Source organism: Cylas formicarius, unplaced genomic scaffold (assembly GCF_029955315.1).
Source record: "Cylas formicarius isolate icCylForm1 unplaced genomic scaffold, icCylForm1.1 PGA_scaffold_5__7_contigs__length_24384050, whole genome shotgun sequence".
NCBI lineage: Eukaryota > Metazoa > Arthropoda > Insecta > Coleoptera > Brentidae > Cylas > Cylas formicarius.
Genome location: NW_026844341.1, coordinates 18,324,410 through 18,352,137, shown reverse-complemented (window position 1 = coordinate 18,352,137; position 27,728 = coordinate 18,324,410). Strand labels below are relative to the sequence as shown.

The 27,728-nt window shown below is 36.9% G+C and overlaps 1 protein-coding gene across 3 annotated transcripts in view; it reads left to right on the top strand.

Moving 5' to 3' along the window:
• The window catches only part of LOC132701703 (uncharacterized), a 62,244-nt gene that overhangs the window by 27,596 nt on the left and 6,920 nt on the right, over positions 1-27,728 (top strand). For 2 of the 3 annotated variants that reach the window (XM_060669835.1, XM_060669837.1), the window contains exons 2-6: positions 19,430-19,502; positions 23,843-24,006; positions 24,070-24,297; positions 26,767-26,929; positions 26,985-27,305. In XM_060669835.1, the coding sequence (XP_060525818.1) occupies positions 19,430-19,502; positions 23,843-24,006; positions 24,070-24,297; positions 26,767-26,929; positions 26,985-27,305 (949 nt within the window). Of the gene's footprint in view, positions 1-19,194; positions 19,291-19,429; positions 19,503-23,842; positions 24,007-24,069; positions 24,298-26,766; positions 26,930-26,984; positions 27,306-27,728 lie in introns of those variants that run through there. The other variant, XM_060669836.1, reaches the window with a different exon arrangement.

The window sequence follows — 27,728 nt, the reverse complement described above, 5'->3', positions numbered from 1 at the left end:
TATGGAAAAAAATATGTGTTCGCCACCTTGAACATTTTTTCGGATCTTAAATAGATAGATAAATAACAATTTCGAGCACTAAACATCTTGTATCGCTGCTTGACATTGGAAATAATAGAAAAAATGTTTTACAAAGTTATGAGAATTTAAACATAATTTTTGTTGCACTTTTCTTAATTTTCGTCACTGTTGCAATGTAATTTTTCAACATAGCTCTATTAAGCTGAATACATTTATCTCGACGTTAAACTTAAGCAGTAGGTCAAAGAACTTTTTCGGAGTCTTCTTAATAGACCTATTTATGGCACGTTTTACATCAGTTAAACTTTCGAAACCAAACATCCCGTACGGGTTTTTTTTTAAATTAGGGAATGGCGAACGCAATTCCCATAGTAAATCATTTAAAACAGCCTGCATTATCCTGTTGCAATAACAGACGCTTATGCAACTATCCAAATGCGCACTGGAGGCCCTTGTTCGGCCAGCGCATCATGCAAGATTTCACGTCAAACGCACAATAATTTGTTCATGGGATAAACAGTACTTTTGGATTCTATAGGCTCACCAAAGATTCGTGATGTTTTCACGCACTCTTTCCACAAGAGATTTTACTGCTTCTTCCGTGGTTACAAAAACAGTACTCCATATCAGTCGAACACCTAAATCCGACTGAACCATATTTCACTAGAACAACATTGCCTATAAGATCAGAGTAATTTAATGACAGTAAAAATCCCAAATAAAAGCTATAAGAGTCGACAATAGGTGAAATGGGCTGGGCCCGGTCCTATAAAGGCGGAACGCTGCTCCCTTGCGAGTCAGCCAAAAAGCGAAACCGTATTTATTATTTATTTTTTATTATTGTTTCGCCCTGTATAACTGATATAAGTAAATTATCAGTAGTGTGTAATGGTTATTGACTTTGTTAGTTCCGTTAAGTTTTACGCGATTTAAAAATGTATCACTTGTTAAATTTCTTGTGTTTAATCCATGAACAAATCTTCTCCAGTGATTCATCATTTTTCGAATACCCTGTTTGTTCGTTAAAGCTAGCGCCAGATAACATAAAATAAAACTGCCAGGCGCGTGGAACATAAATCATGGATCAAAAAAATGGCGAAAAACATGACCTCGAACAAGATTACAATATGTTTTATATTTCTCCTTTTCGTAGACAACGCTCGAGTTGGAATACAAAGAAATTCCTTTCGTACGACTACCAAATTTGGCACGTAATCAAAGGGAGGATATAAAAGCAATTACGATCCAAATTACAGTTAGTATTATTCGTGGTAATTGCCTGTGTAAGGCACCAAGAAGGTCAACAATCGTTCGACGCGGTGATCCATATTTACAACATCATTCGGTGACCTCGAACTTTGAGATATTTTGCGGTAAAATTATTACCAATATTGACCTGGAAAGTCTAATAAGGTAATCAAAAATGAGGAATTTTAGAACGTGCTGCAAGGAAGAAACGACATTCCAAGTACCCCACATAATTAACCCATTTTCAGCGTATTTGCATGCGTAATGAAAATTAAGTAGTCCGAACGAGTCGTTTATGCAGATTAAATACACGCAAATGATGCGACGCTTCGAAAACCGGACATTTTTTCGAAAACGATCGATCGGAGTTTAAAAGTAAATTTTGCGCTAATAACCGTATTATAATTGATAATGCTCCTATAATTAACTAGATGCCAATAAGAAGATTGCCTCTTTTTCACGTATTTAGATGGGTGCGTTCTTGAGGATAATGAAATACTGTTATCAGATTCGTATAGGAAAGGTTTTGAAACATTAACTTTTTTCGTCTCTATAAGCGGTGATGAAAAAATTTACAATATCGAACAAATAAAAATACACTATCGTTCCTTAAACTGGTACACATTAATGCGAATATTTTTGGGTCAAAATAAAAGAATTGTAGGCGCGCAGTTATCGTATCGCTAAAATAAATAATTAAAAAAAAACGCGATTTTTTGTTTGTTGTTTTGTCCAAGGAGGAAGTTTATCACTTTGAAATCAACGCAAATTGTTGTTTCATATTGCTCCTTCAATAGGAGTCATACTTGTTACCGTTATGTAAAAGAACACGTTCTAAACTACATTTTGGTTAGTCGTTATAGATTACCGGGATATTTTCCTGAACTAAAAAAAGATTTTTGAAATATTTTATTATAATCTGAATGTAATTCAGTAGAGATGTCGTTTTCTGATTGATTCGTTGATGTTTCTGTACCATCTTCCGTGAGTTTTTCTTCCGTCTTCTTGAAGAATCTACAGCAAGATATGTTTATTCTTTCTATTTAGGCATTTAACGCAAATTGGTACGAAAAACCAAACTGTGGGCACTTCCTCTTTCCAGTCGTCCACTGTCGCCCAAGATTTATCCTGATTTCCCTGCTTTTCACCAAGTCAGAAATAGTTAGACACGTCTGTTTGTGGATGCGATTGTTTTAGGTCAGTGTTTTGATATTACGAGGGCTGCCTTTTAATGTTTTTATAGGGAATTTTGACATTTTGAGGTTAGGAGTTCTCGAAAGAGTGTTGTTCGTGTTTTTTGGGATGAATTTAAAAAAATGTGACTTTTAAAAATTGAAGTTGTGAAGTTGTGAAGACGTGGACTAATTCAACAACAATGCATGGATGAACTTAATTCAACTTTTGAAGTTAAAGCACCATCTAGGACTAGTGTTTATCCAGAAAACATTGATGCAGTGCGGAAATTGATTTTGAGATTGAGGTATCTTTGGGCTTTAGTGGGACCAGCATACATTCAATTTTGCAAGAACATTTGGACGCTAAAAAAAATTATTCACGTTGGATTCGACACAATTTTACATCATCTCAAATAAAGGCTCGTGTTGATTGATCGAAGGAAATGCTAAAAAAATACGATCGCGGTGCTTCCAAACACGTCTATGATATCGCGACAGGTGATGATCAGAATGAGACAAAGCCCATAAAAGTTGTTCGTGCGCTAAGCACCTCGAAACAAATGCTAGCCTTTTTTTACTGGAAAACTGGTCAGGTACAGACCCATTTGTTTGCCCAAAGTCTTCAAATCACTTTTCGGGCATTATAAACGTTAATTTGAAGAGTTATCCACCATATAGTCCCGATTTAGCACCTAATGACTTCTTCACAAATATAAATACAAAATGAAATGACTCAAACGACTACTCAAAATTCAATAATATTCTAAATGAAGTACTACGTCGCTAAAAGGACGATGAAGTAATCGAAGTCGACCGTTGGGACGGTGCGTCCGGGATGCGAGAAATAAAAGGCGATGACGCCGCGATTAACGGTAAAGCAGAAAGAGAGGCGGCAGCCTTAATTACCGCGACATTTAAATAATAGCGAAAGGAACATAAAAAGAACCAGTTCTCAAACAGCAAAAGTTTTCCGACCTGCAACGGACTCGATTTCTGGTTCGCGAGTGCCATATGGCGCGTCCGTTTTATTAATGGACACCCGGGACGAACCTTCAACGGTTCCAGGATAATAAGAAAATAATCAAATTAATCCCCTGGTGTGGGAGATGCAAAAAGAATCCCTCTTACTCTAGTAGTGCCACTTACGCGAGACATGGCGTTAAAAACCGGAAACCGAAGAAAAATAGATACTTTAGATACACGAAGCACCGAACCAACATTTCCATTATAAAAAGGAACTTAAGGTCAACTCGAGACTCTCAACAAAAATAAATCATTCATATCTAAAATATTTTGGACAAATAGCGGCGACAGAAGGCATGGATGGTAAAAGATGGAAAGGGAAGTCGCCCACAAGTCGGTTAGATCAAACCAGAGCAATCATGGGTCATAGTTTACACGAAGCTTCTTTGGCAGCACATTCCGCTATACTCTTTCGAGAGTAGATGGACAAAAACAAGTCCTAGTAGTATATTAGGCAACAAGTTTTATCGAGTTTATCAACGTGTTGCATTCTATACTTTTTCTGTTCTCTCATATTTTTCAAGAGTGTTTTTGGAACTTGTGTGCTAAAAGTAAGGAGACAATAGCGGAATGTAGCCCATTCTAGAGTGATGCAATGGCTGGCAACAGCAGTTCCTGAATCCGTTTTAGTTAGTCAATGATATAAACAAGCGGGACTTGTTTGAAGATCATAGAAAGCGATACATGAATTTATGCAGTATGCAGTATGAATATAGTATCCACCTAAAATCGACGAAAATACACGATCAGTTGAAATTTCGTCCATAAGTGATGATATCCAAAATGGAGTCGGTTTTATCCATTTGTTCTTTTATTTGCTCATTTCTTACGTGATCCAAGTTCTTTTACTTCTTCTCTCTTCACTTGCAACTTGTGTCGTGCAACTTCAAAGTAATAAATTAAGTTTCTCTACTCCCGTCTGTAAAATACCTAATTACGCACCGATCTAGCGTGCGGGATGCGTTTCGTCTCCTACGAATCCGAGCCACTTCGGACATTTCCGGGATTCTACCGCACGGATTGGGGAGCAATCGGATGTTTTCGGAGATATTTCCCACGCTTTGAATTTTGACGTTTGTCAATTCTGACGGTCATGTCAGTGAATGTATTCGTGTTGTTTTGCGAAAATGTACCCAAAAACGTCGTAGGAAAAGTATAGTATGCAACACGTTCGGTAAACTTTTTAACTCACTCGCCCCGCTCGTGTCAAATAAACTCGTGAGTCAAATGCAGTTTACCGCACTTGTTGCATAATATACTATTTCTTGTAACTACTTTTCCTTGCCTTATTTTACTATATCCGCATTGCGTTTTCAGTTTTTGAAGAGCGTCAGTCCTAAATATAGAAACTGGTTACAGTGTTTGATGGTTTCGCCACGTCCGATATCTAGATCACTGCAAATCGTTATCAACAAAGCCGCTTACTCAGTTTTCTCTATATCGATAACTAGGCCATAGTCTTTTTTAAACCACTGAGAGTGTACACCCTCTGGTCTGGTATTAATCAACCAATTCCTTCACATCTTCTTTTCCGTCCTTTTAATGCATTACCTAAGTAGATTTCAAAAAACGAAGGAGATGGTTTCAGTGCTATTTTACTAGTTTAATCGAACTTCTATATTGCAGTAGATACTTAGTACCGCGTTTATATAAGCTTGACTAATACGGTTTTCTTACAGTGCTTACCAACTTTTGAAGTTTTACAAAGTTATATGTGCTTCTCTACCCCTATCTACTCTTTTTTCTATTAAGTTATTCAATACACGAGCGCCTCTTCTGGGAATCAATTTTACTACAAAACTACCATATAGTGGGGCCCCTGAACTCGCAACACTCTGCAGTTTTTGCAATCTTTACTGTCCGCCTTTCCGTAGATTCCACTCACTTAAAGGAATTCTCCATGCAGATGTATATTGAAGATTCCTAAGAGCAGTTTATAGAAGAATCTTGCGACTGCTTTTATTTATATTTCCCAGACCGTGGGTTTTTCCATTCTACATGACAGTTACTAATTTAGTGGAAGGTAAGTGGAAAGATGATGTGCAAAAGGATATGTTAACAGGAATGAAGTTTGTAGTTATAAGCAACTAAATTTTGTTGTCTCTTGTTTATTGTGTCCACCAAGTGGCTTGATATAAGTACTGTGTCTGCGTATCGAGAGGTGATCGGCGTGCCAAAGATCAAATGCATATCGTTATTAACAATAAGAACGGGACACCCACGCGCACCACAAATCCGCCGACCGGAAAATATGAGTTCAAAGGACACCGCCGCGGCTTTGAATCGGTCACGAGCCGATCGCGACCCAATAACCCGGTTAAAGTTAAAAAGAGCACGGCTCGAGGAGTAGGAGAGGCGGAGGTAAAGGTGAGCCGTTTTGCCGGTTCCCATCGTTTCTTTTTTTTTTTCGTGGTATTTCGCCCCGCGGCGTCGCTTGAAACCGCCGTCGCGGTGCCGAACACCTTGGGGACGGTATATACTTCGACCAGAATTATAGTGCTTCTACAACAGACCCCGTGATTAACTTTGCACACTGTTTATTACTCCAATACCCCAGCCCCTTGTAGAACACCCTTACCCTTAACCAGTCCAGGACCGTCCTAGGAATTTATCTACTTACACTAACAAGCGCAATATACGGAAAACAATAACGATGTGATTAAAGCCATAATGAGTAGGAAAGAGAAAGAGGAGAGATAAAGACAATATGGTGAGGCAACTGGTTTAAGAATAATCTCCATGGATGCGATGCAGGGCGTAGAAATAGAGAGGTTTTAGTGGGTTTGAGTCCCACACCGTTTTGCCCAGATAAAAGACGGCAACTCGTGCATGATGCATTTCCTCCCTAAGTAATAAAGCGTCAGTCACTTAATGTTTGAGAGAAACTTCCACAGGCTACTGTAATACTTTTTACAAAACTTCTGGATTCCTCCTGCTGGGTCGAACTTGCTAAAGCTGGTTCGGTCAAGCTCTGAAGAAGCCAGCAGGATGATCGGCGAAACGTCAGCAAGTTCAACTCAGCAAAAACAGACGCAGGAGGAATCCAGAAGTTTTACAAAACGTATCAGTCACTTAAAGAGTCATCACTATCGCTACTGTCGTCACCATTTCAATGATCAACTCCCCCACTAATCGTTCTCAATAAATATTTTCTTCTTTTATTACTCGTTTTTCACAGGTATGTATTGGTAGTTTAGCTACCTCTTGACGAATTACGTTTATAGTGCTATCACTAAATTTTGGTGCAGTGTTATTTCTTCTTATATGCGCTTTCAACTCAAACTAACCAAATAATCTCACTCGGGTTAAATATACAATGAAACGGGGGTAGGTAATCTTAAGATTTCGTGTCCGTTCTGTTGTGCAATCGAAACGATTTTGTAGTCTTTATTAAAATGTTTTATTTTTAATAATTCAAGAAGTTGTTTTTTCGTCTAGCTCTCTTCAAAATATAAATCACTTTTATAGAGAAATTCTTTAATTTCTTCTTTATTTGAAGAAGTATGTGGACATTTTCTAATTTGAGCTGAATGATACGAGGCATTATCCCACCCGTTAACAGTATTTAGCGATAGTGTTGGCAAAAATGTATTTTCAAATCAGTCGTCAAATATTTCCGCGATCATGTTTTCAAGGTAATCCACACTTGAATCTTTGGAAGACAAACATGAAGCATCTTCCACCCAACCATTTTTGGACGCAGCATGAAGTATTATTATGAGTTTTCTATGTGTGTCTAGTACACACTTGTTACTGTTATTACACTATCCGTACTTACTGGAAGGATCACCTTCAAATACCTCTTTTAAGAAAGATATATATCGTACTGAAGTGGCTTTTACTTGATGAAAATCCATTTAAAATAGTTAAATTAGAACAAACGTTGTTCAGATTTTCAAATAAATATACTTAAATAAGAGCTGTTTCGGCAACACCGTGCCTTTTTCAGGATCTTTAAACAAGATTTATTGGATAGTATAATAGTTTGTTTAGACCAAAATTACTTTGATTTTAATGGTGAGAAGGACTAATTATGGGAAACCCACTTAGTCCTCTACTTGCCGAAATTTTTATGGACAATCTGGAAAATATTATACTTGAACATCCGTTATTTGAAAGTTTTCTTTGGTGGTACAGATATATGGATGATGTTTTGCGTGTTTCGTAGGGACTAAGAGCAATCAGATACCTTTTTAAATTATATCAACTATTTACACAATCGCATAAAATTTACTACTGAAATCGAACAAAATAACCCTTTAAATTTCTTGGATTTAACGATAATTAAAGCACAAAACAAATTAGATTTTTCAATATACCATAAACCTTAACACACAAACACTATAATACATGTTCAAACCATCCCTATACATACAAAATGGCTGCCTTTTATTTTTTTATTCATAGGCTGATAAATATCCAGGCACGGTGTTGCCGAAACAGCTGTCATTTAAATATATTTATGTGAAAATCGGAACAACGTTTGTTCTTATTGAACTATGATATATATCACCTGATGTTAAAATAAACGCTTCTACCTATGCGAAAATACCCAGCCGTATCAATGCTTAATCAAATTTAAAACGGCCCATTTACGTTTAAAATAAAAGTTTCAAGTTTCTACAAATATTCGTTATGGCCCATCTCAGGCAAGACGTACTTAATGCAGTATAAACTACTGGTCGTATTATACTCTGGGTTCGAATAATGTCGTACTGCAAAGCCGGAGTACAATACAATTTTTTGTATAAACATCTATCAAAATTAACTAATTATTACAATTTTTGGTTGTACAGAATGCTCCCGTAAAAATGGCTGTCGGCTCTTGCCTTAAGGAAAAAATTTATCATAAAAAAGGCCATAAGAAATGGCTGACAATTATTTTCAAATTCCTAGAACGGTCGCTAAAAGGTTTAAAATAAATTTAGAGATACTTTACTTCCTCTCTGGTAATTTGTTTTTTTCAATAAAGCTATACGGCTAAGACTTCTCTACAGCCCGTGACAATTCTTAGTGGGTCGGCCGTTCAGATATATTATTGTTCCCGGCATTGAATAAAGTCCTGAAAATGTGAATTTTTCCATTATTCCATATATATATATATATATATATATATATATATATATATATATATATATATATATATATATATATATATATATATATATATATATATATATATATATATATATATATATATATATATATATATATATATATATATATATATATATATTTCTTCAATCAATGTTAAGGTATCTTTCTTGACACCCATTCGCTGCCTGATCTCCTCGTTTCTTACTTTGTCTATTCTCGAAATTCTACAACTTCTCCTCCAGTATTCCATTTCAGTGGCCTGTATTTTACTTTTGTATTTTTTGTTGATCACCCAGTTTTCCGCGCCGTATGTCACTACGCTCTGTACTATGGTGTTAAATATATGTGATTCGGTGTGTCGAGTGATGTGTCTATCCCAGAGTATTGGATTTAGTTGTCTGATACAGTTTCGCGTCTGGCCTAGTCTACTGTTCATTTCTTTCTCTGTTGTCCCTTTTTGAGATATTATGAAACCTAAGTATTTGAACTTTTTGGTTCTCTTTATTTGATGATTTTCATCGACTTGTAGATAGTTTTCTCCATCTTCTGTTGTTGCCAGGTATTCCGTTTTCGAAAAATTTATTTCCATTCCATTTTTTTCATATTCTTCCTTCAGTCGTCGTAACATGTAACTTAGGTCTTCTTCGTCTTGTGCGAATACAACTTGCAACATATCATCACCTAAAATACGAATAACAATGGTGAAGAACTTTAAGGCCATCGGAAAAGAAGGTTTCGCCTTATCAAGATCTTCGCATGGCTCAGGTGCCAATTATTATATCATTATACTCTTTTCTAATGCCATGGAAAAATAGGTTCAGGTTTAGGGGTTAATACAGCAATGAAGGAAATAATTCTGGAATAAATACGCAAGCATACTCGTTTTAAAAGTAATTGTAATTTTTAGGTAAGTTATCTTTTACGATTTGCCATCGTATTTAATAGATGAATCTTCTTAATTTCATTGACAGTTGCATTTGGTCCTCTACTACAGCCAAGTTATGGGATGCACTATATACTATAAAAAGAAAAAAAGCAATAGTAGTATATTATATAGTATTCTTTATAATGATAATATAAAAGTCTCGGAGTTTTTTTGTACATTTTTGCCAAACAGCGCGACGTTAACAAACGTCCAAATACCATGACCGAAATCTACCGAAAATGTCCGATTGCTCAAAGCCCGTGTCTAAGGTACCGACAATGTGAAAGCTAACGCCTTACGGTGACACTTTCGCACTTTTGGTCATACATTTTTCGCGATTAAATGAATTATTTATGAATTTATGGAAACCTTCATTAACGACCAAAAGTCTATCTAAAATTTTAATTAACAGCCCGTAACCGGGCGCCGAGTTAGTTGCCTTTCGTGCAAGAGGGGGAAGGCAATCTACAACATTTCGAGAGAAATGCCGCAATAATGAACTACCCCGCGCACACACTCATACACACCGTTTGGGTCGCGGCCACTACCTCGGGCAGTTTCGACGTTCATAACTATAATCTCCGACCTAACGGCACAAAGCGTTGACCATATTCGATTCACCTCAACTAACCCGCGAGCTATTCGGCAACGCCGCGGACCCCCGCATTTATTACAATTTAATACGTGTAGGTTTAGCGTATACCAGGTCGAATACGGTAAATCCGCACAAATCACGGTAATTTCGAGCCGGTGTCGCTAACCCAAAAGCGAGAGAAGTTGGCGCGCACTTGTAGCCATAAATTATACACCAATAATAAATAAAAAGGATCTGTGCTTTTAGTTGCTCGCTGATGCTAGAGAGGGCGCGGTTATCGTTTCATCGCGCCCTGCAACCGACCAAAACTGACGTTTTCATTTCCCATCACCATTCAAATTTTGAATGTTTAATTTAAAAAAACGAAAAAAAAAAAACATCTACATTACAAAATAATTGGAAGATATAAATTAATATTTCTATATTCAGTAAACGTAAATCATCTCAATTATTGCATAATTTTACAATATAAATTTGTCTAACTCGATTAAATTAATACCAATTACACATATATCTACTCAGGAACCTTTATCTGTCCAAAATGTAACGTCATAACTATATGACCCGAATTGACAGTAACAATAAAACATTAATATAACATGTCTCACAAAGTATATGGTTTTGACTTTTGGCGCATCCTTCCCCAAAAAGTAAATCCGATCTTCATACCTATTGTTTCTGACAGATCGGATATATCGGAATCGGAATCGTTTGCCCTTAGATGTAAAAAAAATTGTAAAAAAGGTGTATGAATGTTTATTCAGTAGTTAAAAGAAATCTAGGCTTTTCGAAAAACGCCAATATCCTCTATAAAGGATGCCGTAAAGAGTGAGAAGAAAACAATATAGTTATTGGACGCGACTCCCTCCTTAGAGCAATTTGGAAAATCTCGATACACAATAGCCCCTTCAAATAATTCACGTCGGATCAGAAGAAGCACAATACCAAATGCAATATTAGAGTATTAAAAGGTGTCTTATTAAGAAACTATATTAATTATTCGAAAACTCAGCATCCCAATAACCACTTAACTTCCAGTCATATTTGTATTAATGAAAACAATCGGCAAAAATGAAAGAAGCCTTAACAAGCAACAAATTTTCAATTGATACACTAAAACATTACAAAACTGGGACAAAGTTGTTCATTATTTGTTTTTGGCGAATAAAAAAGGACAAACTAACCAAAAAAAATGGAGTTGCTTGTCTGGCACTGGTAATTGATGTTAGTCTTGGAGAAGTAGTTTCATCTAATCTTTCCATTGAAGAAATTCGAGCCCTTGCTTTGACTAGATCAACAGTTGAGGATTTGTGCCGTTCGCTTTTTACGCAATACACTATACTACATATAGTATATATGTATAAAATAGTTTAACTTAAAGAAACTTGACTATAATTTGTATCAAAAAGAGTTAATCAATTTAGTAAATAGGAAAGAAAACGAAAGCACTCGGCTCGGTCTGGAACGAAATACACAAAAAACGATGATATATAAGTCATATTGACCGCTTTGAAGTTATATATATACTTGGAATGGCTATTGACAAATACAAGCAAATCCAAAGAAGAAGTGAAGCATAGGTGCAACATGGCAAAGCAGCGGGGAAACTGGCCAAGATGCGGAAAGACCGCCAGATTTCAAGAGCCATCAAAAACTGTTTGGTCAACTGTTTGGTACTCCCAACTCGGAGATGTATTGTTATAGACGTCAGCTCCATATCCCATGAACTGAACGCCGTACAAACGTCTCCATTAAAAATAAACTTAATATTACCAACAGGCTTTCCAACAAGCTGAAATGTTTTGCACATATAATGAGGAAAGATCCGGACAATATCGAAAGACTCGTAATTCAAGGCAAAGCGGAAATCAGGACTAGCGCATGGAGAAAAATCTTGCATGATGTTACGTTGACCACCACACTCCCTAATGGGGGTCAGAACTGAAGAGAGAGAACTGTACTAGCTGCACCGCTGACTCGAGTCCCCCTTCTAGCATTTGGACAACTTCTCGGTATAACCAATTACCGCCCCGTTACGCTTCTAGCCGTGGAATCTATAATTCCGCCCGATACTCGCGGTACGTCGCGAACAATAGCATCGTTTATCATTCGTTTCGTTTCGTTCCCAACGCCACCTTGACGATTGGTTACGCGTCTATATTATTCTTTTGTGCTAGGATCCAACGAGGAGCCCGACCGCCGATTACCTTGGGCAATTTCGTCGAAACCAAAGATATTTTAACCGTAGCAGCGACCGTTCGTAAATACGGACGAATCGTTCGGAAATTAAGTTCAGTAACTTGGCAACACCGCGGTCGAGCGCCGCTTCCAGATTACCCTTAATTAATTATGGATTTTATGAGTCAAATTTTATTTCAATGAGGATTGCTTTCTTTGTCATACGCGTTAATACTATAAAAAAAAACTGGCAGAATATCTTAAAAAATACTTGCCTCGCATAAAAAGTGATAGCCGTGATAGCGATTCGTTGTCATTGCACGAATGTGAAACGACCAGTATAGTTCACTAGTGATATACAGTTTTTACAAGCGTTTATAGTTTCGACTTCGGAATGAGTTTAAGAGTGGCCTGTTGTAAAGGGGCTGTTGTATTTTAAGAGTAGGGTTTTCTTTGATTAAACCGTTATATTAATTCATATTAGTGCGATTTTTATAAATTTTCCTAAAACATTCCCTGCATGAGGTAGCTCGATTTCAAGCTGAATTTGCCCATTAGATAGGTTGATCTCCTACATTACCTGAAGTGAAGTTCGATCTGAATTATATGAAGCCTCGTCGAAATAATTAAGTAAAACGTAGTACCTTCCACTTCGTGTTCAAACTACATGCATTTTAAAGAAACCGATTTTTTTTATGTTCCGTGCACTCCGCTAGCATCGGTATGTCATCCCGGCGTCTTACCTCATTCTTTTAAAGCAAACCAAATATTTATAATTGTATGCCTAGGGTTATGGGTTGGGAGGGACTTAATTATTTCGACGAGGCTTCATATAATTCAGATCGAACTTCACTTCAGGTAAGTTCGTTTGATCTGTTAATTATTTTACGCCTCGTCTTTATAATTAAGTAAAACGTAGGAAGAAACGAAATTACCACAAAACCATGATAATAAACGATTGTTCAACACTAAACAAAAGGCTACCTGTGTAACTTAAACCGAAATACATGTAAAGAGTAATTAGAGATTAAGAGCCCAGAACAGCCTCGGCAAAATTTGACTATTTTAACAAACGGCATTGATAGAAATAAGCAAATGTTTTTGACTTTTCAGTCCATCCTGCTGCCAGCCTAATTATATCCATACTTGCTCCCTTACGAGCCGCGGCGGATATGGCTGCATTCCGTGTACTATGGGCAGTAAATGTGGACTTATCAACACCACTACATTTGAGAACTACTCCATCTACTAATGGAGTTAGGTTTTGCATTTTTAAAAGGCTTTTTAAAAGTAGTAATTAGTGATTCGAACTGGGAGTTTCTTAATTTTTGCGCTTTTTTAAAATATTGCATTAATGTGTGGCTACGTGCACACATAATGAAGAATCTGCCTTATAAAATGACAAAACTAGAGTTGGCTGTAATCTATTTAAACCCTTTGTAACTTATAAGCTAATTTTTGTAAGGAAATGTTAATAATAATAATAATTTAATTTATTCACGTATTAATATACATCGAAAAGCACACGGTTCAGATGAACAAAATAAGATATTTTGAGCTTCCGTGGAATGTTTTTATGTAGTTAAGGACATTAGACGGGTCCCAAATGGAGCTGTATTTGGGTTTGTTAGCCTAAAATCATTGGCAAAATATAATCCTGCTCTCAAAAATGTTTTAAGGCATCTGGTACAGATACTGAAAAAACATTTAGATTCTCTTGCTTGCAAAACTCTCACCAAAGTTTTAAACAGGGATTATACTGCTTAATGGTACCACTGGTAATGGAAGCCCTACAAATATCCAGCGATGTGTCAGGTACTCTGCCTAACTGCTTGCCGGATAAGACTTCTGCTACCAACTTAATCCATTATTTAAAAAATACTAGTTTTCACGTTCGCTTTTGGTAGGGATAAGCTTTGCTTAGGGTAATGTTATTAATATTTTGAAGATGTTTGATCTGTAAGTTGTGTATTGTACTGTTGATCAGTAAATGTATAAGTAATGATAATTAGAAACAAGATAAGTTTACTTGTAGTTATAGTCATTAAATATCGTTGACTTTTTCTGTTAAAGTGAAAATAAATCGAAAAGTTTTTAAAATAGGTATATGGGTAAAATGAATTAATTTACTAACAAGCACTACACCGAAAATGCCCGTTGCTTTATCTTCAATTATCTTATGCAAAAAATGTGATGATCGTGAAAAGTGGGAATGTATGAATATAAAAAGTTAACCAGTTAATTGTAAATGCATCTACCGCATAACTTACTGGATTTCTCAGCCAAGAAAGAAACCGTTTACGTATTTTATTAACTCTTGAAGCAAATAAGTCAATATCGGACCTATTAAATTCACGGGTTATTTTTTAACTCCCCCTCAGTTTCAGTTTCCAACTGCCTAGATTTCTTGTCTGCCTCAATATTATCCTGAGATATACGATGCGTATACATAAATTTCCATTTTTTCGCACCATTGCTATATTTTTCTTTAAAATGCGTGTAGTTTGAACACGAAGTGGAAGGCACTACCAAAAACTTTCCTAAAACATTCCCTACATGACGTAGCTCGCTTTCAAGCTGAATTTTCCCATTAGATAGGTCGATCTCCTACATTAAAATACTATATTATGCAACAAGCAGCGACAACAAGCAAGGTACCGGATTATGTCATAAAAACGGTATATCGTTCGGCGAACTATAACTGAAGTATCGTTGTACTGAAAAGCGTATTACTTTCTTTCTCTAATAAGGCCATTTTTGGTAGAACGAGCGAGACGTCTATAAATAATTCATGCTCGAAATTCTCGTACCGCTTCAAATATTATGAATGATGTATTAAACGCGTGATGAATTTTTAGTTCATCTCGATAAATAGTTGCATAGATCGTATCCCATACAAATGGCGGACAGTACCCGACGTAAAAGGAAGCGATATGCCGCTTTAGGAAAATATCAATGAAAAAAATGGAAGGCGTTGTAGTATTTTTTTCAATATTATATCAATGCCCAGATCGGTATCCTGATTTTATTAACGCTAAGAGGAGCTATGATATCCTAATACTAGATCATCACGCGTAGCTAATATGTACACAATGCCATTAAGTTAGTTTTAAGAAGAACTTTAAAATCAGTCTGATGATGATTTGGTTCCAATTCATTCCGTTTTGCTAAAGTTTACCCTGAGGAAGTTAATAAAACTTTGATTAGTATTAAAACTAACGCTCATGGCTCAGAAAATATTGATATGAACATGATTCTTTTGACTACTCCTTATTTAGTCGGTCATATCACTTTCCTTGTTAACCGAGGTTTTTCCGGACTCATGGAAGCGAGCTGAAGTTATACCCGTTCCAAAGAAAGAATGTCCAAGTGGCATTAATGAGTTTAGACCAATCAGTTTATTGGCAACCATCTCAAAGATTATTGGAAAAATTGCAGCTAAACAACTTCGTCAGTTCCTATGCGATAACAAAATCCTCCCAGACACTCAATCTGGTTTTCGACCTCTTCACGTTACTGCTTCATGTTACTGATGAATTTATTGAGAGCAGCGGATGCTAAATTAAACTCTTGTCTCACCTTGGATCGTTTGCTTTTCCTAGCTAAACTGGAATTCTTCGGGATAAAATGTACCGCTCTTACATTTTTTTTTTAATTTTCTTGATCAGAGATACCAAAGGGTAGTTACAAGAAACACTCATTCAGATGCCATTGCTTTGCAGAGGGGCCGATCTTCTTCTTAAATGCGAACAGGGCCGTTTACCACGTCGTACTCCTGCCGGCTCGCGTTGCGCAAACACAAACCTTTGGATTCTTCAAGTGCAAACTATTAATCTGGACGACGCTATATGGAATCCTTCGGCGACCCGAATTCCAAAAATTTAGTGACCGCGTTCGCGCGGTGCACATCAGCAGTCGACCCAGTTATCGACCGGTGCGGCAGACGAATTGCCGGAGCCATAAAAAACGGTACCTTAAACAGGTTGAAGATTGATTGCGTCTAAAGAATGAAAGAAACGTACACACAGTTGTATGTACCGTTCGGGGCAGCGGAAGAAACACAGAGTCGAGCGCATAGTTTCCCAATGCCCGCGATCGAAAGACTTAAAACGATTTGTGCACCTTCTCCATTTTGTTTGTTAGTTTGATAGAAACGGATTTAAGCAAAACTCGAATCGTCGAGTTCTAGTTCTTCGACACCGTTAGAAAATGGAGATTTTGTAGTATGAAGTATTTGTAAAATAGATTTGTGAACATTTTGACATCATTGACAATAAAACTTTCGAAATTAAACCTGCAAATTTGGATGAAACTATTAAAATATGTTTTGTTCCTTAATTCGACAGCGTAATAAAATGTATATTCCCAACAACTTAAAAGTCATATCGTAAAGTTTACAACTTCATTTGTTCTACAGTTGTGTTGTGGCATTCCCACATTGTTCTATTTTACACACGCTGGACGTATTTCATTTCGTGTATTCATGTATAGGATATCTTTCACTTTTTTTCCAAGAACACATATCTTTTCGGATTCTCTTAAGTCGTAGCTGGCATCATCCGTGACTACAACAGAGCCCGGAGAAATAATATTTTGCTGGAAGTCTTCAAAAACATCATCATTGTTGTCTTCATGACGATCTTCAGAAAATAGTTACTTTCTTCAGTTTTCAACAAACATCCTTTTTAATTTCGGACATTATTTTGTCCAAGGTAGGTCCTTCCTTTTTTATGTAAAACGATTGTATTATTCTTCTGATGAGAATCTTTTTTTTCTTCCTGTACTTCGCTCTGATCGTCTGATGCGACCGGTTTTATTCTCGTGCACAAGTCGCAATCCCAGTTATATTCGAACACATTTCAATTCGAATATTGAGTTTGGTGGCGAAAAACTTTGAAACACTAGGTATGTTTAGAAACAAACTCTGCCAATAACTACTAATTTTAAACCTACCACTCTCGCAAACCTTGACAATCGTCATAGGTACTGCGCCTATGGAACACAGGCAAGACAGTTTGCATTAGGAAACAAAGAAATATTTTAGGTTATGTCGCCAAGTTCACGAAATGATCCTAAAAGGGGGTGACCGATTAGGTTAGAAAATTGCAGAGATGCTAATATAAACACACGCGTTTTAAGGCAAACACTGAAAAGTCGTTGCTGTTACTGGACGTTTTTGATGTGTCCCATATTTCGGGGAGTCATTTGTCAAGTAATTTTAAGAACAAAAAATTAACCAAACGGCCTTTGTTAAGCTTCTATATAATAGTTTTTTTTTCATAATTTTCGTATTAACAAATTTTTTTCATTTTTTTTTTCAATTCGGAGTACATTTTATTGCTTACTTTTTTTCGGATAGCCAGCCAATTTCGCTTGAAAAAATAAAATGGTTCAAATTTCGATATTGTTTAATATTGAAACTTAGTTTATGTGTATTTTGCAAACTTAAATTTTTAAATTACCTTATAAATTTATAAGCACACAATTTTCTTCCGCTCCCTTTGCAAAAATGTAAAGTCTGTTCATAGACATAAGAAACTGACTAACTGATACGAATTAAGGAAAGACCCAGGCAAGCTGTAAGAATGAAATGTGGCCGAACAGGTCCGTACTTGGCTTAGAATTTAATTATTTCACATAATTCACATGTCAGTATCACTATCACTATCATCACCTGTTCTAAATATTATTTGTTCTATATTATTTGCAATAATGGATATTGTTCTGCTTTTTCTGTCTAACAGAATTTGCCCAACTTTGTGGAGGGATGTTAAAAATTTCGGTGTCTATAAGTTTGAGGACATTGGAGTTAACACGGGGAAAAACATTGTTGCGACGAATCGCAGATTTCAGTTGGTGCCAAACATGTTCTATGGGATTAAATATACAGTGGTAAGGTGGAAAACTGTATGCCCTAGATTTTTTGCATAATTATCACAGACGTATTCATTTTGTAGGTTCAAGCTTTGTAGAACCTCAATTAATTGCTTTTTGGTATAATCTTCGTGAAAATAAATGTCGTTGTTATACATGCAATTTTGGATTGGGTGCTTTTGTGTCACATGAGGAAGGGGTTTTGGTCAACTGTCTACTGTGATAACTTGCATTGGAAATAATTTGTTTTTAAACCATCTTTCAAATAAATCAGCGGTGGTGTCTTCATGGTAATCCAAAGAATCTTTAATATTTTTCGCAGACAGAGAAAGTCCATTTGGAATTCAACTATCTTTAGAGGCAGCATGCAAAATAGTTATTCTTTTACCTCTTTTTGATGGCGCGTTTGTTTTACACTTATCAGTTGAAGTTGAATCCAAGTAAATAATTGGCCTTTGTTGTTCTAAAAGTAAAGTTTTTTCTCACTTTCCTTTAACTAGGATACCACTTTTTTACCGAATAAAAAAATGAATTATTTTGTGAATGTCGTTCTTGTTCCATTTAGTATTTGCAAAAAAACGTTACGTTATACATATAAACGTATAGAATTTTCGAAATCGGCCTACCAAAATGTTCAAAAAAGTTTAATTTTTAAGACTTGTGTTATTCTTTCTCACGGAGCGGTATATTCCCGATACGCCACGCTTCCACTTATTTTTGGGAAAACTTCACTGGAAGGTGACAAGGTCTCGCCGGAAACGCCCACTATTTATGCCTGCGATGTGCTCTCCGATGGGGGTCAAGGGTTAACCCCGCGGACTCGTAGCACACATCAATTACCGCAGCGGTTCAATGAACCACCGGCACCAGCGGCGGGGGCGGGATGATAATTAATCACTTTTTCTAGCGACCTCTTGACCGCGCGAGCGATTTCGGTGAATTATGAAGGACCAGGCGCGTTATGACGTACTGCATCCTCCACTTTGTCAACCTTTTCATTACTGTCCTGTTTTGTTGGCGTCGTATTAAGAACTGGTCAATTATAAATCGGACACTGGCGAAAGAGACGGCAAAATGGTCCGTATACTCCTTCTAATTTACAACCGCTACGCGAAACCAACAATGGGGATGCATAATTTACGACCCTCTCCAGGGTAATATACGAGTTATTCATTTACGAGCGACGATATAAAACTTCTAAAATGGGGGAACGCAAAACCGCCACGGGCGTTTGCCGAACCTTTTTCATCGCTTCGAGTGATAAAATATTAAACATCTCGTCGTTTGTTTCAGATGACGGCGCGAGGCCCGCAAATGGTGATGATCGGGGTCGTACTGGTACTAATAAACGTCTACGGTGCCCTGGGTAAGTCAACTTGCAGAGTTCTCCAAACGATATACCGTTTTTACGAACCCTTATGGTTTTAACTTACGTGTGCCCAAGCCAGGGCCGTATTTAAGATGTTAGCCGACAAGAACTGTACCGTGCGTACTGTTGTACGATTCTGGAACGGCATTTTAGAATTGCGAATCTATTTATTGAGGGCTACAAAGAGAAACCAAAACGAGGTATCCCTCTTAAATACCAGATTATGTCGTGAAAACCACATTCGACAAATAAAAAATACGTTAATTTAATTTTTTTAATTTTTAATATTTTATAATCAATTCGGTCATGTTTAAACTAGAAGCGGTATTTTTGGAAAAAATATAAGCTATTTGGAAAAATATAAAATATTTGTATCAACTAAACTTTGATGACGATAATAAGTTAAGCACTAGGCTTCATGGGACAAGCCAAATATGAATGGTTTTTTAAAAATTAGTCAAGATTTTCCTATCGAAGAATTATTTTTTGAGAAATATATTAGTTTTGATCAGTTTTGGAGAATAGATTGGACATAACGTTTATTACATTATAAAAAAGGGTAAATCTAATCAAAAATATTAACAATCCATCCATTTTTTTCTTTTTGTTTCAACACTTATTTGTTTTTTTACGAAAAAATATTTTTAAGATTCTCGTACCCCATCGGTTCGACAATTTTGTCAAACACGTCGCCCACTCGACCTCCTTTGTCGCATCTGTACGGTATATATTCTAAGGCATCCGAATCGGGTCTCGTTTAAGAAAAACGAGGATAAAAACGAACCCAAAGCGCGGTAGCGCGACCAGACCATTAACCCAAATCGGTGAACCGTTCGACTCGCGGTAACGGGTTCCGAATTTATTTTTAAAAAACCGATCCTGGGTCCGCCTCAAAGTAACACTTTCGACGCGACTCGTATCGGATCGGCGTGTAGACAAAAAAAGCACTGGCGGTTTTGGTTTTCGTCGTCGCTACCGATCGATTTTTCGACAAAAACTGAAAACTGTCAATTACGCTGGCCAGAGCGCCCGACTTAAATGCTAAAAACGTCATATCATTTTACTGAATATTTTTTCAGGCAGTAGCCACAGCTGAGAATGACATTCGGGAACTCTACGGATGCGCGGACAATCCAATAATTAATAACGATAATGACAAGTAGTCTTCCAATTTTGGAGATAGTTTTTCCATCAATCTAAAAATATTTAATGCCGATATATAGAGTGTGGGGAATGAACGAACTGTACAGGGTGGTCCAAATTCGAGGAGCTTTAGTAGTTAAAAATATATCTGCAACTTTTAATAATTATCGTAGTAGGTTGTGCTTAACCCTAACCTATGCAGTTTTAAGGTAGCTATGATCAGATAAAAACAATTGCCATGATACACAAGCCCAAGTGTCAAAAATGGCGTCTTCGTCAAGCTATAAAAATGTTTGAAAACTTTGAAAAGTACGACATGATAAAACGTTATATCGAAAATCGACAGAGATATCCGGAAATAAGGCAACCAAGCTCAAAAATATTTTTGAAGTTAAAACGTCATCTACAAAAATACGGATCCTTTACCAAAATCGCGGCCTATGACGTATAGGAGACCAGCCAGAGATAGAGAGTTGGAAGAACTAACGGTTCTGGGAAAAATAGAAATTAACCCGAATACTTCAGGACAATGGAGAGAAACACTAGAATTCCACGCAAAAATGCCGTGCGGGTGCTTAAAAAACACAAATTTAGGCCCTATCGATCCCGGCAGGTGCATCAATTACTGCAACGAGATTTTGCTCCAAGACGCTGCGCTTTGCAGGTGGTACCTAAATAAATGCCAAGAAGACCCCGATTTTGCCAGGAAAGTTATGTGGACGGATGAGGCAACCATTTCTAGTGATGGAATATTCACTAGGTATAACTGCTATTACTGGAAACAGGAAAATCCTCATATTATGGTGCAACAGTTGAATCAGGGAAGGTTCAGTTTTAAGGTATGGATAGGCATCTACAGAGGATAAATTATTGAGCCGTATTTTTTTTATCGAAATGTAGATGCCGAAAGATACCAACAAATTTTAGAAGAGCACGTAATTCCGTTTATCGACAATTTGCCACTTCAGCAAAATAATGAGCTATGCTTTCAACATGACGGTGCACTTTCTCACAATGCACGAAATATTACTAATTTGCTAAACATCGGAAATAAAGGTCCCATGTATTGGTCCCCCAGGTCTCTGGAGCTGACCCCTTGGGACTTCTTTTTGTAGGGGAGAATCAAAGACCTTGTATTTCGAAATCGCTCAACTACTAGATAGGAATTGGAAGAGACACTTCGTACTGCATTCGAGCAGCTTCGTGCGGTAGAACTTCTTAATGCAGAAAATAGCATCAAAAGAAGATGTAGGATATGTTTACTAAAAAAACGGCCGTCAATTTGAGCATTTGTTTTAAAAATAAAGAACCTTGTTAGATGTAGATTTTAAGCGTTACATAGTTTAATTAATAAACATTTTAAATAAAAAAATTGCTTTTAATAATTTTATTTCCCTTTTTATTTTAGGGTTGGTAATTATTGTAAAGTAGAACTTGATTTTGTCTGAAAACAAAACAATAAAATTTTACCTACACGTTTAGGGCGCACACAACGACTATTATGGCAAATATCAAAAAACTATTTAATAAAAATAGGTGTATAGGAAATATTATTAGAAAACTGATTTTTTAGAAAAATTGGGAGTATCCCATGTAACTTTGTGTGATACCTCAGGAACTAAAGGCGCTCTAAGACAAAACGGCTAAAAAAGAGAGACTCCCGCGTAAAAAAAAATTTAAAAAATGTTTTTTCCCAAAACTCTATTCTTACAATTAAAAAAGTTATTGAGCGCCTTTAAAATCGCACATTTTTGAGAATCACTGTGTAGCTCAAAAACGCCTCGACATATCACGATGCGGTTTTCAGTTTTTGACTTCTCTCGAGGCCGTAACATGCATGGGCTACGTATGCTGCAAATGCTTAAAGCTATCGAGGCCCCTCGTATTTGGACCACCCCATAGACCCTTGTAAAATTTTTGTTTATGGTTCGATTTTGATTTTTTTGTTTTGGTTGGATAAGTCTCTGAAAAATGTACCAAAACTTTGTTTTGCTTATTTTTTTAACTTAAAGTAACGGCCATCTGAGACTATTTAACAAAAGAAAGAGGAATTAATTCAACGCCAACCATAACAGTTTTTATAATGTTTCAATACAGGGTGTTTGAAATATCATTTGCGCTCCGCTTAAGAACATACATCATTGATTACGGTTTGATTTTGATATTTTTTTTTGTACTAAAACTTTATTTTTCCTATTACTTTATTTTTCTTATTACAACCTGCAGTCGTGGTCAACTGGGATTAATTTTTGTCAATTTTTTTTGTCAAATATCGAGAAGGGCCATCAGGAATTTCTTTAAGAATTCTTATTCAGGACTACATAAAACCTAACCATACTAATTTCAATGAAATTCGAATACAGGGTGTTCGAAATATTACTGTCGCCACTTTGAAGCTTCAGAAGCTGTAGAATGTTTGTTTATGGCTCAACTTTGATAATTCTATTTTCTTTTGTCAAAATGGAACCATAAACAATGATTCTACAAGTGTGTACAGTTCTTAAGTGCGACACACTGTATATTTAATTATGATGTGACATTTTTATTTGTCAAACGGTACGTTCTTTGTAAGTAACTGTTTTTATCACCATCTTATCTGGACCAATTAAAATTATTGTGTTCTCCGTCGCTACCATTTTTATTATAATGGTTGACTAGAGGATTTCAGGCAATCAAACTCATTTTCTGCCTATCGTCCTTTGTCCCATAAATATATACCTGCTATAATATTTCTGATTATATAAACGAAAACTAAATAAAAAAATTAAAATCCAACATTTCCCACTTTTTAATATAATTATTATTAATTTAATGAATGTAAATATTGTCAATATAACTAAATAATTAATTGTTTAGAATCACGAAAAAAACAATTATTAATATTTACAAAATTTCCGGATTTCTAGTTTGTTATTTGTTGTTATTGAGTCGAAATTGCTAACGGAGGAATCCAGAAGTTTTGTAAATAGTAGCAGTCTGTGGAAGTTTCTTTGAAAAATTAACAATTATTTCGTTTAATGGAAAAAATTCTTTAAATGTGTCTTGTGTCTATGGTGAGAGAGAGAAAACAGACAGTGCGATCTAGGAAAACTCTAGTTTTTGATCAAATTTTACCGTTTTAATTTGCAACGCCATCAAGATCGGCACGTTGCACGCGACCCCTCTGCCTAACCGGGCCATTCGCGTTGTTCCAGGTCGAATAGCGTTCGAGAAGCTGACCGACTTCGATTACCGCGGTAACACCTACTACACCGTGAAAAACCTCACCTTGTACGAGTGTCAAGGGTGGTGCAGGGAGGAGCCGGACTGCCAGGCGGCCGCGTTCAGCTTCGTCCTCAACCCCCTCATTCCTGTACAGGTAAAACTCTGCGTTTCGACAAACCGCCAGAACGATCCTCTCCATCGCTGTCTCTGATTCAAGGAGACCCAGTGCCAGCTGCAGAACGAAACGCAGGCCAACAACCCATCGGCCACGCCCCAACGCAGCGTCAACATGTACTACATGACCAAGCTGCAGCTGCGCAGCGACAACATATGCCTGAGACCGTGGGCGTTCGAGCGGGTCCCCAATAAAATGATCAGGGGGCTGGACAACGCGCTGATCTACACTTCGACCAAGGAAGCTTGCCTGGCCGCCTGCTTAAACGAAGTAAGTCTGAGCCAGACGGGTTCAGTCTGTCAACAACGCAAGCACCTTCATACCAGAACTCGCTTTGAACCAATAACGCCTGTCTTCTTCTTCTTATTCCTACGTTAAGTCCAATGACTTATGTTTACTGGGTATAATTTTTGATTTTGATGACCAGCTATCTTGCCATCTTTTTGTGGTCTTCCTCTTGATCTTTTCCCCTCGGGTTTTCCATCTCTTGTGTACTGTTAGTCTTTTTACTTTTTCTATCATTTTGTCCATAATCAGGTTAAATAGCTTAAGCTGTCTCCTTATCTTATTCCTGTGTTTACCTTTATTTCTTCAGATACCTTTCGCTCAGCTTTTATTTTCTTATTATTTTATCAGATACACTTTTTTCTTTAAGTAAGCATACTATGTTATTAAGTCGTATTTTATCAAACGCTTTGGTTAGGTCCACGAAACACATGAAGATAAGGTTTTTGTATTTGTATGACTTTTCCACAACTGGCGAATTATAAAGATGGCATCTGTTGTTAATCTGTTCTTTCTAAAACCTTGCTATTCTTTGTATATCGGAATTGTTGCTCTTAGTTCTTCGGCTATGGTTTTGGTGAAAATTTTCGATATTGTATCTAGCAATGATATTCCCCTATAGTTTGATGGCTTGTTTTTGTCTCCTTTTTTAAATATCAATGTAGTTAATGTAGTTTAATTATTTTATTGAAAATTTTTGTTATTTGTTTGTGATCGTGTTTTCTCCTGATGCTTTTCGTTTATCCCATTTGAGCCCATTGTTTCTGTTTTGTCTTGAGCATTATTTTCTTTTGAGTTGCATGGATTTTTAAAGTATTCTTCTATTTTTATTGAGTTGTATTCCTTTATAGGTCTTTTAGTTGATCGTAATAGTTTCCACACTCATTTTTGACTTCCATAAAAATCGTGTTCGATGTCTTTGGTGAATCTTTGATGGTTTTTATTCTTGCATTCACGGTGTTTCTTATTTCTATATAGTTTGCCTGTTCTTCTGGTGTTTTGTTGCTTTTATATATTAAGTATGCGTCTCTTTTTTCTTTGCACATGACTTTTACCTCTTCTATAAACCATGGTTTGTTGACTTTTTTGTTATTTACATTTATCTTTCTTGTTCCAAGTGCTTCTCTTGAAGCTGTTATTATATTATTTGTTATTTTTTTCCATGTGTTATTTCGTTTTCTTCTATTTTCAATTCTAGTCTGTTTTGATACAGTTTTTGTGCTTTCGTTTTCTAGTGATTCTATATTAATTTTCTCTATGTATTCTGGTTGGATTTTCATCCAAGGTAGTCTCTGTAATCTTGCTTAACACTAATTGATGGTCTGATCCTATGTTGGCTGAGGATAGTACTCGAAGTTCCAGTATGTTCTTAGTATATTCTATTAGGGATTTCCTTCCTCTTGTATCTGCCCAAGTATATGTGTGTTGAGGTTTGTGTTGGAAGAACCTGTTGTTAATTCTTAGTTCGTTGTGTGCACATAATTCTATTAGCATTTCACCTCGGTCGTTTACTACATCTTCATTACATTCTTCTTTTACTCTATCTAGTATTTCGTTTCCCACTCTTGCGTTCAGGCCTCCCATAATAAGGATTCTGTCTTTAGATGGTATGTTGTTAAGTTCGTCTTGTATTTGGTCGCAGAAGGCTACATATTCTTACTCTGGTTGGGCGGCATCTGATGCATAGGTATTCAATGTTACTATTAGTATTCTATCATTTACGTACTTAACGTCAGTTATGTGTGGTATAAATTTTTCATTTATTAATAATCCAACTCCCGAATTTGTCATTTTATCGGTTTGCTCTATGCCACTATATAATAACATGTAATTTTCGGATTGTGTGGTCCCTTTTCCTTTGCGTCTGGTTTCCGATAGAGCACAAATATCGATTTTATGATTATATACTTGGTCTCTCTTGTTCCATGATCTAATATGCCAGCATGCAAAACTTAATAGATTTTTCTATTTCCATATCCGTCCAACATCCGAGGCTATGTTACCAGTTCTATGAGCTAGATTATTTTTTTACACAACGCAGAAAGCTAACCTTCTCAATCCACCCATAATCATGCAGACAGAGCCCGTTATTTTAATTTAATAAATATGTGGCAGTTTAAGTTTTTAGCCAGCTTTACAGTATTTGTCACCCCTATAATATTCAGTATGTGTTCTGAGCGCATGCGCGGAAATTATTGGTCATCTTCTTAAATTTACCCATCTTGACAGTCAACGCCAGTTCTTACCCTAATTTCATCTACAATATAATTAAAACTCCAATTTTGACTTCTTGCGTACTTTGGGTTCAAAATTTGCCAAAGATCAACGACACCGCTTGCTTGTGCGAGTACGATACCGAACATCGCGCCAATTCTGTGGTACAAAATGATTGAAATCTGTTCTGTGGCCGAAAATAACTCCGCCGCTCCGCCCTAACCGATAATCGTATTTCAGCATCGTTTCACGTGCCGGTCGGTCGAGTACAACTACGTCACGCTGCAATGTCAGCTGAGCGACAGCGATCGTCGCTCCGCCGGCCAATTCGTGCAGTTCGTCGACGCCCAAGGGGTCGACTACTTCGAAAATTTGTGCCTCAAGGGCTCGCAGGCGTGCAAAGGTCCGTTTCTGCGCTCGCTAGGCTCTCTCTTGACCCGCCGTTCGTTTGTTCGCAGGTAACCGGGTATTCCAGACTCCTCGAATAGGCGTGGCCGATGACAAGGTGGCCCAATACGCCACCCTACATTACTACACCGACAAGGAGCTCCAGGTCACGTCCGAAGCGGCCTGCCGACTGGCCTGCGAGATCGAGAACGAGTTCCTGTGCAGGTCGTTCTTGTACAAGGGGGCGCCGCAGGGCTCCCAGTACAACTGTCAGCTCTTCCACTTGGACCACAAGACGTTACCCGACGGGCCTAGCACGTACCTCAACGCGGAGAGGCCGTTGATCGATAATGGCGAACGTATCGGCTCGTACTTCGAAAACACTTGCGAAAGTACGTGAAAATCAACTTTATTTTATTAATCAAGATTGATCTGTACTCTCTACACTACGAAATGCAGTATCGAATATTAATTTTTCATTTCAACTATTTCTCTCCAATTTTTGGCATTCATTATAAGATAGAATAATGCAATCGACACTCCTCCAAGTTTAATGAGTCTAATAATAATGTATTTTCAAATATGGAAATTAGGGCTATTGAAATAAGTATACTTCGACCAGAATTATAGTGCTTTTGCAACTGACCCCGCGATTAAGTTTGCCTACTGTTTATTACTCCAAAACCGCAGCCCCGTAACCATTCCAGGACCGTCCTAGGAATTTATCTACCTATATTAAGAAGCGGGATATAGATATGTTTTTTGACATAAAAATGTACATAAAAAATTAGCACAAAGTAACAATTTATTACGTT